At 39.2% G+C, this 13,188-nt stretch overlaps 1 protein-coding gene across 1 annotated transcript in view; it reads left to right on the top strand.

The window, feature by feature from the left end:
- ESYT2 (extended synaptotagmin-like protein 2) overlaps positions 1-13,188 on the top strand; it is a 52,651-nt gene that overhangs the window by 2,771 nt on the left and 36,692 nt on the right. Inside the window, exons 3-5 of the mRNA XM_008573971.1 lie at positions 2,320-2,396; positions 5,624-5,696; positions 5,942-6,031. Coding sequence (XP_008572193.1) covers positions 2,320-2,396; positions 5,624-5,696; positions 5,942-6,031 — 240 coding nt within the window. The remainder of the gene's footprint in view (positions 1-2,319; positions 2,397-5,623; positions 5,697-5,941; positions 6,032-13,188) is intronic.

Here is a 13,188-nt window from a genome sequence, read left to right as displayed (position 1 = left end):
GACACAGAAAAAGACAAAAAGACAAAAAAAATAAAAATAAAAAAATAAAAAAATAAAAAGGGAAAGCTGCTAGTTCCTAATATCACTTATAAAAGCCTCAAGATTACATTTCAATTAGTTGATCATGGCAAGTTTCCTTTTTTATTCAATTTTTTAGGTCATGTTTACGATAATTAGCAATAATTTAAGGTAACATTGTTTCATATGCCTAATAAAATCTTAGAATCTGATAGTACTTTTAAACACACAGTTTACACACACTAGTGCACATATAGCAGACATCACTGTACAGTACAGTTCAGAGTTGTCGTAGATGTGGCTTAGGGAGTGTCTGGCCTGGTTGCTGTGTGTGTGTCACCTGCTGGTGGATGTCAGTGGCCATCCGACATTCTCCAAGCTGCTGGTCACCTTCCCTTATCAAAGCTGATTTTCCATGTGCAGAGAATGTTCCATCTCATCTGCAGTTATTCCAAATCCAGTGCCTCCAGTGCAGACTCCTCCTTGGTACTTACTGTGCTGGCTGTTTCCTTTCTTAGCTTCGAGGTCTCCAAATACATGACATGCCCGAGTGCCTATACAGGATGTCTGTATGGCACTTTTAATATTTACTTTACCTTCCATAACTTAAAATGATAACAAATGGGAAAAAACACAATTACAAGTTAATATGCAATGTGAATACAAGTTAAAAGTGCAATTACAAGTTAAAATGCTATGAAGCAGGGGCCACAAACATTTTCTGTAAGTGGCCAGAGAGTAAATATTTTAGCTATTGACAGCTACATAAAGTCTCTGTGACGTGTTCTCTTCTCTCTTCCTTCTTTTACAACCCTTTAAAAAGCTGAAAACCGTTCTTAGTCAGGGCCGTACACAAACAGGCCAGAAGACACATTTAACCTGAAGACCATAGTTTGCTGTCCCTTAACGTCAGGTATGCTCATGTTTGTAACTTAAAATTCTAACCCCAGATGTGTTCACTTTAGGAAGAATTTAATCAGTTCATGTTCTGTTATTATACACATCTTCAGTTTGATACCAACTAAATAAGAAGGTCCTTGGAGAACAGTAAGAATTTTATGGAGTGTGCTGATGCAGTGAAGGTAGTTTGGGCATTGTTATCTACTTCGGTGATATCTTAGAAGTAGCAGGCAGACCCAGGCTGTCTGGTGAAGGAACAGATGGGATGGCAGGTGCCTGTCAAGTCCCTTATGCAGTTAGATTCTGTGCCCTCAGGTATTTGTCCTTCATTAGACAGATGTTAGTCATCTGGAATAGGGCTGGTCTCACAGCCTCTCTAAAACTAAGATGTCATTCACGTGGAGGAAGGAGGATATGTTATCTAATGCAAACACTTAAAGTAAACATACTAAGGATGTGGGCCCCATTTTCATTTTTCAGCATAGTGGGTTGATTGTGTTTCTTAGTGATTGGTCAGTCTGTACATGTCTTAGATAGTGTCATAAAGGAAAAGCCTGGGAACCTGGGATAGTAAGGAATGTATAAACTCAAGTAAAGGCTTAGAGTTTAATTCTGCTGCTAGTTGAGAGGTGAGATTTTAGGAAACAAACTTGTTAAAGTAAGCAGTAGTACTCTAAAAGGTAAGGTGTATCTTTATCTCAAATATTTAATGCTCACATGAAATGTGAGAACTTTTTTACAAGGGATCCCAAATTGATAAATAGGAAAAGGTTTTGAAATGATGCTATAACTGGGCCCTTGAAATATAGCATTTATTATAATCTGCCTTTTCTTTTCATAGAGTCATTTACCTGTATCATATATTACGTATTGATACTATACCTACAGCTTATATTTTTAATAAGTCCCATTTTTGTCAAAATCTTAAGAAATGAAAAATTGCAAGACATAAAAAATAAAAAGAAGTAATGTTCTAAATTATGTAGTAAGGATGGAGTAGAGGGAAATGATGTGATTAAATTAGAAGAGACAAGGGGAGAAAAGGGCTTGGAGAAGAGAACAGAAGTATATATTATTACATGTGTTAACAACAGTAATACTTAATGTTTTTTGAGTACTTACTATGTGTCAAGCAATGTCATTTAACTTCACAATAATCTCATGATAGATACCATTGCTATCTGCATCTTACAAGTGGGGAAATGAAGGCACAGAGGTTAAATAACTTGCTGAAAGTCAAATAGCTGTGTTGTAAAAGATTTTTAATTCCTGTAGTCTGATGCTAAAGCTTGCTTTCTTCAGTGCTATGGTATATGTCAAGGTTTGGGAGTTTTTCTGTTTGTGGGTTTTCTTTGTTTTTTTACCTCCCTGTATTTTAAAATAAGTTATTTCTTATTTCAGCCCATCAGGATCAATGGTGTTAAGGTGTATACCGAAAATGTAGATAAAAGGCAAATTATTCTGGACCTTCAGATTAGGTAAGTTTTTATTGTGTTATGTTTGTGTTGTGGCTAACATCTAATGTCACTTAGACATACCCATCAGGTGGAGGATATAATGAGCACACTTCTTACTGCCTGTTCGTTGGGGTTTGACTAAATTCTTGTTGGAGATCTAAATGCTATTTACCTTCTGGGTCTCAATTCCTGATAGCCTAGATAATTGCCATTTATAAAATGTGTTAAATAAAAAAAATGGAGGACACTACAAGAAAAGAAAACTACAGACCAGTATCCCATATGAATATTGATGCAAAAATCCTCAATAAAATTCTAGCAAACTGAATCAGCAGCATATTGAAAGGATTATATACCATGACCAAGTGGGACTTATTCTTAAAATGCAAGGATGATTTAACATATGAAAATCATTCAGCATAATACACTACATTAATAGAAAGAAAAAACCCAAACCACATGATTATCTGTTGATGTAGCGAAAGTGTTTAACAAAATGCAGCACCATTTCATGATAAAACACTCACCAAATTAAGAATAGAAGGAAACTAGTTCAACGTAATAAAAGCCATATATGAAAAACCCACAGCAAACACTCAAAGGTGAAAGACTGAAAACACTTCCTCCAAGGTCAGGTACAAGTCAAGGATGCCTCTCTCACCACTGCCATTCAGCATCCTGCCAGAAGTCCTAGCCAGGGAAACTAGGCAAGAAAAAGAAATAAAAGATATTCAAATTAGAAAGGAAGAAATAAAATCATCTGTTTGCAGATATGATCTTATATGTGGAGAACCCTAAAGATTCCACAAAATACCATTAAAACTAATAAATTCAGCAAAGTAGTAGAATACAAAGTCAACACACAAAAATCAATTGCATTTCTATACACTAAGAATGAACAATCCAAAAAAGAATTAAGAAAACAATTCCATTTATAATAGAATAAAAAAGAATAAAATACTTAGGAATAAGCTTAACTCAGGAAGCGAAAGACTTATACACTGAAAGCTATAAAATGTTATGAAAGAAATTAAAGATGACACAACTAAATGGAAAGATATTCCATGTTTGTGGATTGGAAAACTTAATATTGTTAAGAGGTCAATCCTTCTAAAGCAGTCTACAAATTTAATGTGTCCCCTATAATCATCAATCTGATAAGGGATCAATGTTCAAAATATATAAAGAACTCATGAAACCCAAGAAAAAATAAACAGCTCTACTTAAAAATGGGCAAAGGAATTGAATAGATGTTTCTCCAGAGAAGATATACAAATGGCCAGTAAGCACATCAAAAGATGCTCAACATACTACTTGTTAGGAAAATGCAAATCAAAACCTTAGTAACACCCCACACCCATTAGGATGGCTACTATCAAAAAAACCCAGAAAACAACAGGTGTTCGTGAGAACGCAGAGACATTGGAGCCCTGTGCATCAATAGTGGGAGTGTAAAATGGTACTGCCTCTGTGGAAGACAGTCTGGCAGTTCTCCAAAACCTTAAAAATAAAATTACTGTATAATTCAGCAACTTCACGAATGTTGTATATATCCCAAAGAGTTGAAAGCAGGAATTTGAGTAGATATTTGCATACCCACATTCATAGCAAGTGTCCATCAGTGGAAGAATGGATCAGCACGGTTAAAAATGGTTAAGATAGTACATTTTATGCTGTGTGTACCTTTAACAGAATAAAAAAGACAGAGGGGAAAAAATGGAATGTCTGCCAGATACCATGCCTGCATGATAAAGGTGGTTTCCTTGTTTCTTGTCCTCCCTCTTACTTGAAGTTGCTCATGGCTTCCTGATATCACACTGTGTATGTGGTTACTGCTGAATGCTGTGGGCTCAGCAGCTGTGTGGTTTTCAGCAGCTTAGAGTTGTGTTTCTGTTTTTGATCCTTGACTAAAGATCATCTGATTTTATGTCATCTTTGAGTTTCCAAAGGACATTAATATAGCAAATGTACAGAGTTTGTACCAGTTATTTTAGAAAGAAGCACAGGGTGTCTTTAATCTAAGATGGAAAAATCTGCATCTTTAAAATATTTGGCACTAGTGCTAACACGGTCGTCATCAGTGGAAAAAGTTAGCCTGTGCCCTGGAAGGGCCTTTGTGAGGATAGAAACCTTATTCTATTATACAGTGTCCCCAGCACTGAGTATTCCAGACACATTTATTAAATAAATATTTGATGAATCATTTTGAAGATGCAGTCTTGCTTTTGTGGTTTTTAGCAGTCATAACAATGTATGCAAAATATCCTGCTTAGATATTTATGTCTCTAAACAAACATGCATTCCACTTTTTTGTGTGTTCCTGACAAGGATCTTAACTAAATTGGCAGTGGAGAGGGGGAAGGAGTAATTGGAACGTATTAGGAAATAATATGATCAAGTCTTAGGGTGAAAAAGAGGAATGTTTTGTGATGGTTTTATAAAAGTTTTTTGGTTATTTTACCAACTAGGTGGAAAATAATTCTCAAATATAAGAATCTGTAAGTATTGGCTTTAACACCAGAATAATAAATATTGGGAGAGTTTCATCCAGATCCTTTTGTTACTGTTTTGCTCATCTGCTTAGCACTCCTTGCCAGTATTTATCAAAACTCTCCACAAATGTTCTCCAGTGAGAATGTGATGTCCTACGTCAAGGATAGGGGTCAGATCGTGCACTACCCCATGCACAAGGTATTTGATATTTCATGTTTATATAAAAATAGATGCAAACCTCGCATTTAACATTGTAGTGCATTCATGTTTTTCATATTAATGTTTGAAATGACTTAATCATTGAATAAAATTGACGCCCCAAACAAATGCACTGTTTCTAACCTTTGATGTCACAGAGTCCTGGGGCACTGTGAATTTTTTGTGGTTGGGAACAAGGGTCTGAAATTTTCTTGTGGTGAAGTAAAATCTAAACTTTTTATGTTTTAATCAAACATAGGATTTGTAAGGCCAATGAAAACTATAGTCCATCAAAAGGCTGATTCAGACGTGTATATCCTCACAGGTATTGTAGCAGTTCCTACCACTGCCCCAACAAGGATTCCAAGTTTCACTCTGCGACCTGGAGCAGTAAAATACTGCAATAAGGGCCGCATTTTACAGTTTTCACCTACAACCTAATTTTGTTACTTTACTGTCGTTTTATTCAGATTATACCTCCTATACCTTGCAGGTCTATGGTGATTATGAGAATAATTTTACTCACTTTATATAATGCAGAATTTTTGTTTTGCTAGTTTTGTAGGAAATTGTGAGATTGATTTGGAGATCAAACGATATTTTTGTAGAGCTGGTGTGAAAAGTATACAGGTAAGTTTTATTTTTTTAATTTCATAGTCTTCTTAAGTTCTCTAAGTTATATTCAGAAAGAAAATTATGAAGTTACTGGCTTAGAATTGTTTCGAAGTGAAGTTTTTATTTGTAGGTCATAGTTGAGAGAAACAAAGCCAGATGCTCAAAAGTCACTAAGATTCTTGTGCAAACTCCTTGCATTGAGTGAATAGCCCTGCAGAATTGTTTTCTGTTACATATTTTGGTTTCCTGTTTGCATTTAGATTCATGGTACAATGCGGGTGATCCTGGAACCACTGATCGGAGACATGCCCTTAGTCGGAGCTTTGTCTGTCTTCTTCCTTAGGAAACCAGTAAGTCAATATTTATTTCATTTTTCTTCCCATTCAGTGACAAGAATGTGTTACGTATAGAAGAATATATAAAGTGGAGAAACAAAATTCTATCCATAACTCGCTTTTTTCCCTTTCTGATGCATGAATCCTGTGAGGTTTTTTATACCTCTTTATGCTTTAATAAGGGCTTCATCTCTTGATAAACAACTTTCTTTCCTGATTATGGAAATAATGTTTGTTATAGAAATTTTGAAAACATAGACTTTTTTTAAAAAAATATAGGTTGTAGCTAATATTTCATTCAGCACCTATCACTGTGTAAGATTTATATAAAAATAATGTTTGTTATAGAAATTTTGAAAACATAGACTTTTTTAAAAAAAATATAGGTTGTAGCTAATATTTCATTCAGCACCTATCACTGTGTAAGATTTATATATATTTGCTTATTTAATCCTCATAACTCTATAGCTAAATATTAATATTGTTTTCTTTTATTGGTCAGGAACTAAGACTTTGAGAGTCTTGTTTGTCCAGGTCACACAACTAATAAGTATTGGAGCCTGCATGTAGACCTAGATTTGTCTGATACGGAATTTGTGTTCCCAAACACTTTGTTGTGATGACTCACCTATAAAGCTTTCTCTAACCCCCTTGTGTAGATAAGTGCTGTCATTTGGATGAATTTCCTTCCCTTTTTTGGGTGTGTTTAATGAACAGCACATAGTTTTGTATACTATGTTTTTAAATGTCAGAAAGACTTTTTTTTGACTTATCTTCTAACACTTAGATAAGTCATAATGTTACCATTTCACATTGTTAGATATTATTCCTTTTTTGTTGTTCTTATAAATATTTAATACTTATTACTCATTATTAGTCACAAAAACAAGACAAAAAACTTGTTATTCCTACCAGACTCATTCCCCCTTACCTGGGCTCCTGAAGCCTCTGATTGGATTCTGCCTTCGTACTGTCTTCACTGTCATCATCAGGGTGACCTTCCCAAGGTGCAGACTGACCCACTAGGGGTTGTCTCTCCCTTGCAGACAAGATCATGGTGATTTAGAGAGGATCTCCCTTTGCAGCCTCATCTCCCACCACTGCCCCAAGGAATATCCCAAGTTCCATTCACACTCTAGGAAACTTATCAACCCCCATCTGCCACTACCACCTCCCCGTGCCCTCTCCTTCTCTCAAAACACTGTCTTTGGTCCTTTTGTTTCACTTATTTCCAGTAAATCTCTGCACATGTCTTCGTATAACAGCAGTCTCATAATAGTCCTACACATTGCCTCGCAGTTATCGTTAACTCTTTGAAACCAATGACCACATCTGTCTCCACAGAGTGCAGTAAATGTCTGATGGATGAATGGATGTGCTTCTAAAACAGCTTTTAAGGATGCCGTTTTGTAACCCTTGATGAGTCCTTTATGGAGATACCATTAACATCATTATAATTTAAAATAAGAATATTAGTTTGTATAATTTGATTCAAAAAACTTAATAAAAATTATTCTTGGTTTTTTTTTTTGTTTTTGTTTTTGTTTTTAAAAGATGACCGGTAAGGGGATCTTAACCCTTGACTTGGTGTTGTCAGCACCACGCTCACCCATTGAGCTAACCGGCCATCCCTATATAGACTAATCTTTAACAAATTACCAAGTATTTTTAATTTACCTGTCTTTCGCCAGGGACATTTTTAACAATTTAAAGAAAGGCTTTTTTGTTTTCTCCTGTTCAGAGTGTAACAAAATTCAAATCTTTAAATGTTCCTCAAAACTTAGTAATACTCTTACTTAGTTTGGCTCTTCCACAGATGAATTTACTTTTAAAATAACATTATGATATTAACTTCCAAATGAGATTTTAGTACTCAGAAAAGAAGGGTGAGGCTGAAAAGCTTAGAATTTCTCATTTCCTTATATGGTGAGTCATCAAACGTATGCTTCAGAGAGAAGGGAATTTTTTTCAGTTACTTTCAACTAGAAAATATGAGAACAGAATTTACTGCTAGCTGCCAAGTAATTGTTCCTCAGCCTGGTGAAAAAATATGGTTAGAAGGGTTTTGTTTTGTTTTTGATTTTTTTTACTGTCCGGATGATTTAGAAGTATAGCCCCAGAGACCTTTACATATTTTTCTACTTGTTGATTAGTTTTGATAATCTGGTACTTGTTGGGGCGGGGACCCTAAAAATTTCTAAAGTGATTAACTTTTGGTGCCTGGGAGAAGGCAGTATAGTGTAATCATTAACTGAGAGACTTGGGTGTTGTCCAGCCAGGTTTTTCTCTCCTGGTTTCTCTTTTACTGTGTCAGTGAATATAAAACACTTAGTACAATGCCTGGCACAGAGTAAGTCTTCAGATTTTTAAGAAATTAGATATTTTCCTCCATGTAGATTTAGCGTTCTAGTAAGGTCCTAACACTAGAGGTGAATTATTGGAAGTAGAAAGGCTTGGATAAGTGTTCTGGTAAGAACTGGAACAACTGGTTTTTGCTAGGGGCATGTGCCAGGGAATCACTCCATCTTGGTAGTTGTTGGCTATGCCTCAGGTGTACATTTTTAGGGGTATTTCAGCATCCTGAGGTCTTTTTTAGATTTGTCCCAAGACTACAAGATTAGAATAGAATGAATCCAGGAGGCCTTTTCTAGAACTTCTCCAAGAAATGGCCCTAGGCTTTCTCCACATGTGTGCATCCTAAGGGAGTCTTCCCAGCTAGATGGGGAGGTGCTTGCTAATGGCATCTTTTCAATCACAGATTTCATTTCTTCACCTTTAAAATGGAAATAATATCTTCCTTTTAGAGTTATTATGAGAAGAAACTGAATCATGTTAACCTAGGACTCCAGAAATTGAAGTTTCTTTAAGGGGGGAACAAAGGAGAGGGACTTATTTAAAAATAAAAATAGCATATATTGGTGTCTCATGAAACCTCTACAGGGGATTGCAGTTGAATCTCAGGAACAAAATGAAACCAGGAATTTGAAAGCCATTATAACTGTCTACACCTTTGCCCTGATTCTCCCCCTCTCCCCCTCCCCCTCTTCCCTTCCCCTTCTCCTCCTTCCCTCTCCCTCACCAACTTGGTCTGGTTCTCCAGTCCACATGCCAGGATCCTATTCTTTTAGTATTAGCGAGCACAATTGACTTCCAATCAATTAGCTCTGATCACAACCCACAAAAGAATAATTAAACTAATACTAACCCTGTCAACCAACATAGCACTAGCATTTCTGCCAAAAAAACATGCCTACCAGCACTCTTGAGGCTTTGAGTCTTCTTGTTTCCTTCCTCCTTCCCTTCCCCTTCCCCTTCCCCTTCCCCTTCCCTTTCCCTTTCCCATCTGTGTCAATATCAACCCCTAGTCCTGGCTGGGGGTAGGAGGGTTGCAGTATTTGGGTAAGGCTCCCAGAAGCCCATTCCCTCAGACTTGCAGATGAAGCTGCAGTGGGGTTGAGTGGCAGACACATCCACAGACTCAGACCACACCATGAATAACCTGGGAGCTTTTTGAGGTATTTATCCTGCTACATTTTCTCTGAATTTCTTGGTTTCTTGTACTTTGGTGTCTTTCATTATTTTGGATAGTCTTGCCCCACCACCAGTGGTGGGGGTACACGGGAGCTACCTGTTGTCCTGCTGCATCCTGGGTCTTTGCAATCCTGCCCACTCCTCCCTGTACCTTGTGTTTTTGGTGGGACTTGTGCAGGAGAGCGTCTGCACCCTGGCCCCAGCAATATGGGATCTCTAATGGTCTGGGCCTGGAACTAGGTCCTACCATGTCCCCAAGGGACCACTCCCCCAGCTGCAGTGGGTCCTCACCAATGCTTCCCTTCCCCTGTGTATTCTCCCTTAAGATGGAAGGTGGGAACACTCCAGGAAGTAGGACTGGGCAAAGACTTTATGAATAAGACCCCAAAAGCACAAGCAATGAAAGAAAATAAATTAATGGGACCATATCAAATTAAAAAGCTTCTGCAAAGCAGAGGAAATGATCAGCAGAGCAAAAAGACAGCCTATGGAATGGGAGAAAATATTTGCAAACTATACATCTGACAAGGGATTAATATCCAGGATATATAAAGAACTCAAACAACTAGACAGTGAAAAAAAACAAATAATCCAATTAAAAAAGGGCAAAGGAGATGAATAGACATTTTTCAAAGGAAGACATACAAATGGTTTACTGGTGTATGAAAAAATGATTGACATCACTAGTCATTAGAGAAGTGCAAACCAAAACCACATTGAGATATCATCTCACTCCAGTTAGATTGGCCATTATTAAAAAGACTGAGAACAACAAATGCTGGAGAGGATGCGGGGGAAAGGGGACTCTTCTGGGCCGGCCCGGTGGCGCACTGGATAGTGCGCCGCTTGGGAAGCGCGGCGGCGCTCCCGCCCGAGGGTTCGGATCCCACATGGACCGGTTCTTGCTCACTGGCTAAGCCAGGCGCGGGGGCAACGCCGAGGGTTGCAATCCCGTTGCCGGTCCCTGGTCCGGTACAGGGGCAACACTGAGGGTTGCAGTCCGTTGCCGGACACGGAAAAAGACAAAAAAAAAAAAAAAAAAGAAAGGGGACTCTTCTACACTGTTGGTGGGAGAGTAAGCACAGCCATTATGGAGAACAGGATGGAGGCTCCTCAGACAGCTACAGATAGAGCTGCCATATGATCCAGCAATCCCACTGTGGGGCATATATCCAAAGGAATGGAAATCATCATGTTGAAGGGATACCCGCACGCCCATGTTCACCGCAGCTCTATTTACAGTAGCCAAAATATGGAACCAACTTAAGTGTCATCGACGGACAACTACATAAGGAAATTGTAGTATATATACACAATTGAGTACTACTACGCCATAAAAAAGAATGAAATTCTGCCATTTGCAGCAACATGGATGAGTCTGGAGAAAATTATGTTAAGTGAAATAAGTCAGACAAGGAAAGAGAAATACCACATGTCCTCACTCATAACTGGGAGCAAAGGAAGGAAGGGAGGGAGGAAGAGGAAAGGAAAAGGAAAGAAAAAACCAAAACAATAAGTTGAATTTCAGAAGGGGAAAACAAACCTAGGGCTACTGGAGATGAGGGGTTGGCGGAGAGGTTTGGGGAGGGATAGGTTGGGTAAAGGGCATAAAGAAAAATCATGATTGGTAATAATAATATGCTTATAATAAATAATAAAAAATAAATAAAGGTGGAAGGTGGAGCAGGGCTTGCTTTGTGTCTTTCTGCAGTGGCAGCTGGCAGCTGCTCCCCTGCCCAGCCTCATTCCTGAGGGAAGTGTTCTCCCTGGTCCCCAGTCTTAGCACACACTGCGGTGTGCAGGTGGCCCACTAGGTGGGTGTGCACACCCCTGTGTCTGGATCTCTGGCTCACCTGCCCCTGTGGGGGCCTCATCTTCCTCCAGGCTCGGCTCACTCCCTCTTTTCTTCCTGTGGAGACGCCTCCAAGAGACCTCAGCTCTTGCTTGCATGCAGTCAAGAGTGATGCTCTTTCCAGTTTTCCACAGCCCAAGTGAAAGCTGGAAATCCTAAGAAAAAATCTAAGAAAAACTGTCTTGAACTTTACCACAAGCCCAAATCTACTAAATCAAAAACTCCAGAGAGCGGTGGGAGCCAAGGGTTTGTAGTTTTAACAGACTTCCTGCCTAGTTGTTACTCTGGACTGTAGACCTTCATGCACTTAGAATGCCTCGTGTACAGTAAGTGCTGAGTGCCCAGTTGCTAGTGTTGAACTGTAAGTCTTACTGCATCTATCAGACAGTGTGTCATGGAGCAGCAGAGAGAAGGGCACCTCTGTGGTTTTCATGGAGTTCGTGGGTACGTCTGTGATGTTCCTCTTGACAGTTGATATCCTTTTCCAGTCATGGGCCACATTGCACAGTCTGTTTCTCATAGAAGAGCCACAGCAGCTCAGAGATGACTTCCTGTCTTTTGGAAATGCATATTCCATTTGCTGTTCAGTTTCCCAAAATAGAGATCTTAGTCATCAAGAGGCCAGGTTCCCAGTGTCCTGAGGCTTGTGTCCTTTGGGGGTGGGGGGGCAAACATGCTAATTTTAGTTGCTTTTCCAAGGGCACTTTCTAGAGTGCGGCCTCCAGGTCGCTCCTGGCGGTTTCTCCATGGTATCCATGCACACCATTCAGACTGCGCTGCTCTCTCACACGCATGTTCTCTTTCCCACACACTTGCACACTCACATCTATCTCTTCCTCACACTCGTTCTCTCTCGTGCTCCCACACTCCCATGCAGTCTTCATAGGCTTGGTCTCTCTGCTTCCCATTGCTTCCCTGTGCTCAGGGGCAGGCTGTGCTGCACCTTCAGTGCCTGACACATGGGGACCCCCCACCTGGGCCTTCTTTCTTGCATTCAGATCTCTTTTCTTTTCAAAACCCAGCTGAGTCCTGTCCACCCACGAATCCTGCTCCTGCCTCCCTGATGATTTGTTTCTCTGAACTTCAGCAGCAGTTAAGTATATCTTAGTCATTTCAGCAGGGCTCGTGTGGTATGCCCTCTGCTGTCTGAAGAGCTTCACTTTCTTAGATTAAAACTGCCTTGTTTTATATTTTATAACACCCCATAGTTGATAGTTAATATTCTTTTGAGGTTTTATCCTAGACAAAGTAATTAATGAAGCTGTTTTTCTGATGGTTCTTAGACAAATTGTCAGAAATAGTCTTTGCTCGTTTGATTTACGTTTATGTCATTTGTGCTGTGAGTATAGAAAATTCCTTGTCTGGGGTTCAAGTAGAACATAAAACTTCAAAAGTAGAAGGATAAGTGTGCTCCTTTGTGATGCTTACTTGGGATAGGTTTAGTCTTTTGACAGTAGTGAGGAAGATCTTAATTGCTGTTTCTAAGGGATTTCTAAGTAAGGGAGCCCTGGGGTAATGGCTGTAGCAGCCTCCTGGTATGTGGTCACAGCTGCGGTTAGCCACAGAGATAGTATCTTTTAAATAGAAACTTTAGTAGGGATTTTTCTAGTATTAAAGTTTATTCTTAAAAATTTCACAAATTAGGGCCGGCCCAGTGGCGCACTGCTATAGTGCGCCGCTTGGGAAGCGCGGCGGCGCTCCCGCTGAGGGTTCGGATCCCACATTCAGACCGGGCGCTCACTGGCTGAGCGAGGTGCGGGAGCAACACCGAGGGATGCGATCCCGGTGG

Source organism: Galeopterus variegatus, unplaced genomic scaffold (genome assembly GCF_000696425.1).
Source record: "Galeopterus variegatus unplaced genomic scaffold, G_variegatus-3.0.2 Scaffold978, whole genome shotgun sequence".
Classification (NCBI taxonomy): Eukaryota; Metazoa; Chordata; class Mammalia; order Dermoptera; family Cynocephalidae; genus Galeopterus; species Galeopterus variegatus.
Note: the sequence above shows the minus strand (reverse complement) of the source record. Positions and strands in the feature narration are given on the sequence as shown.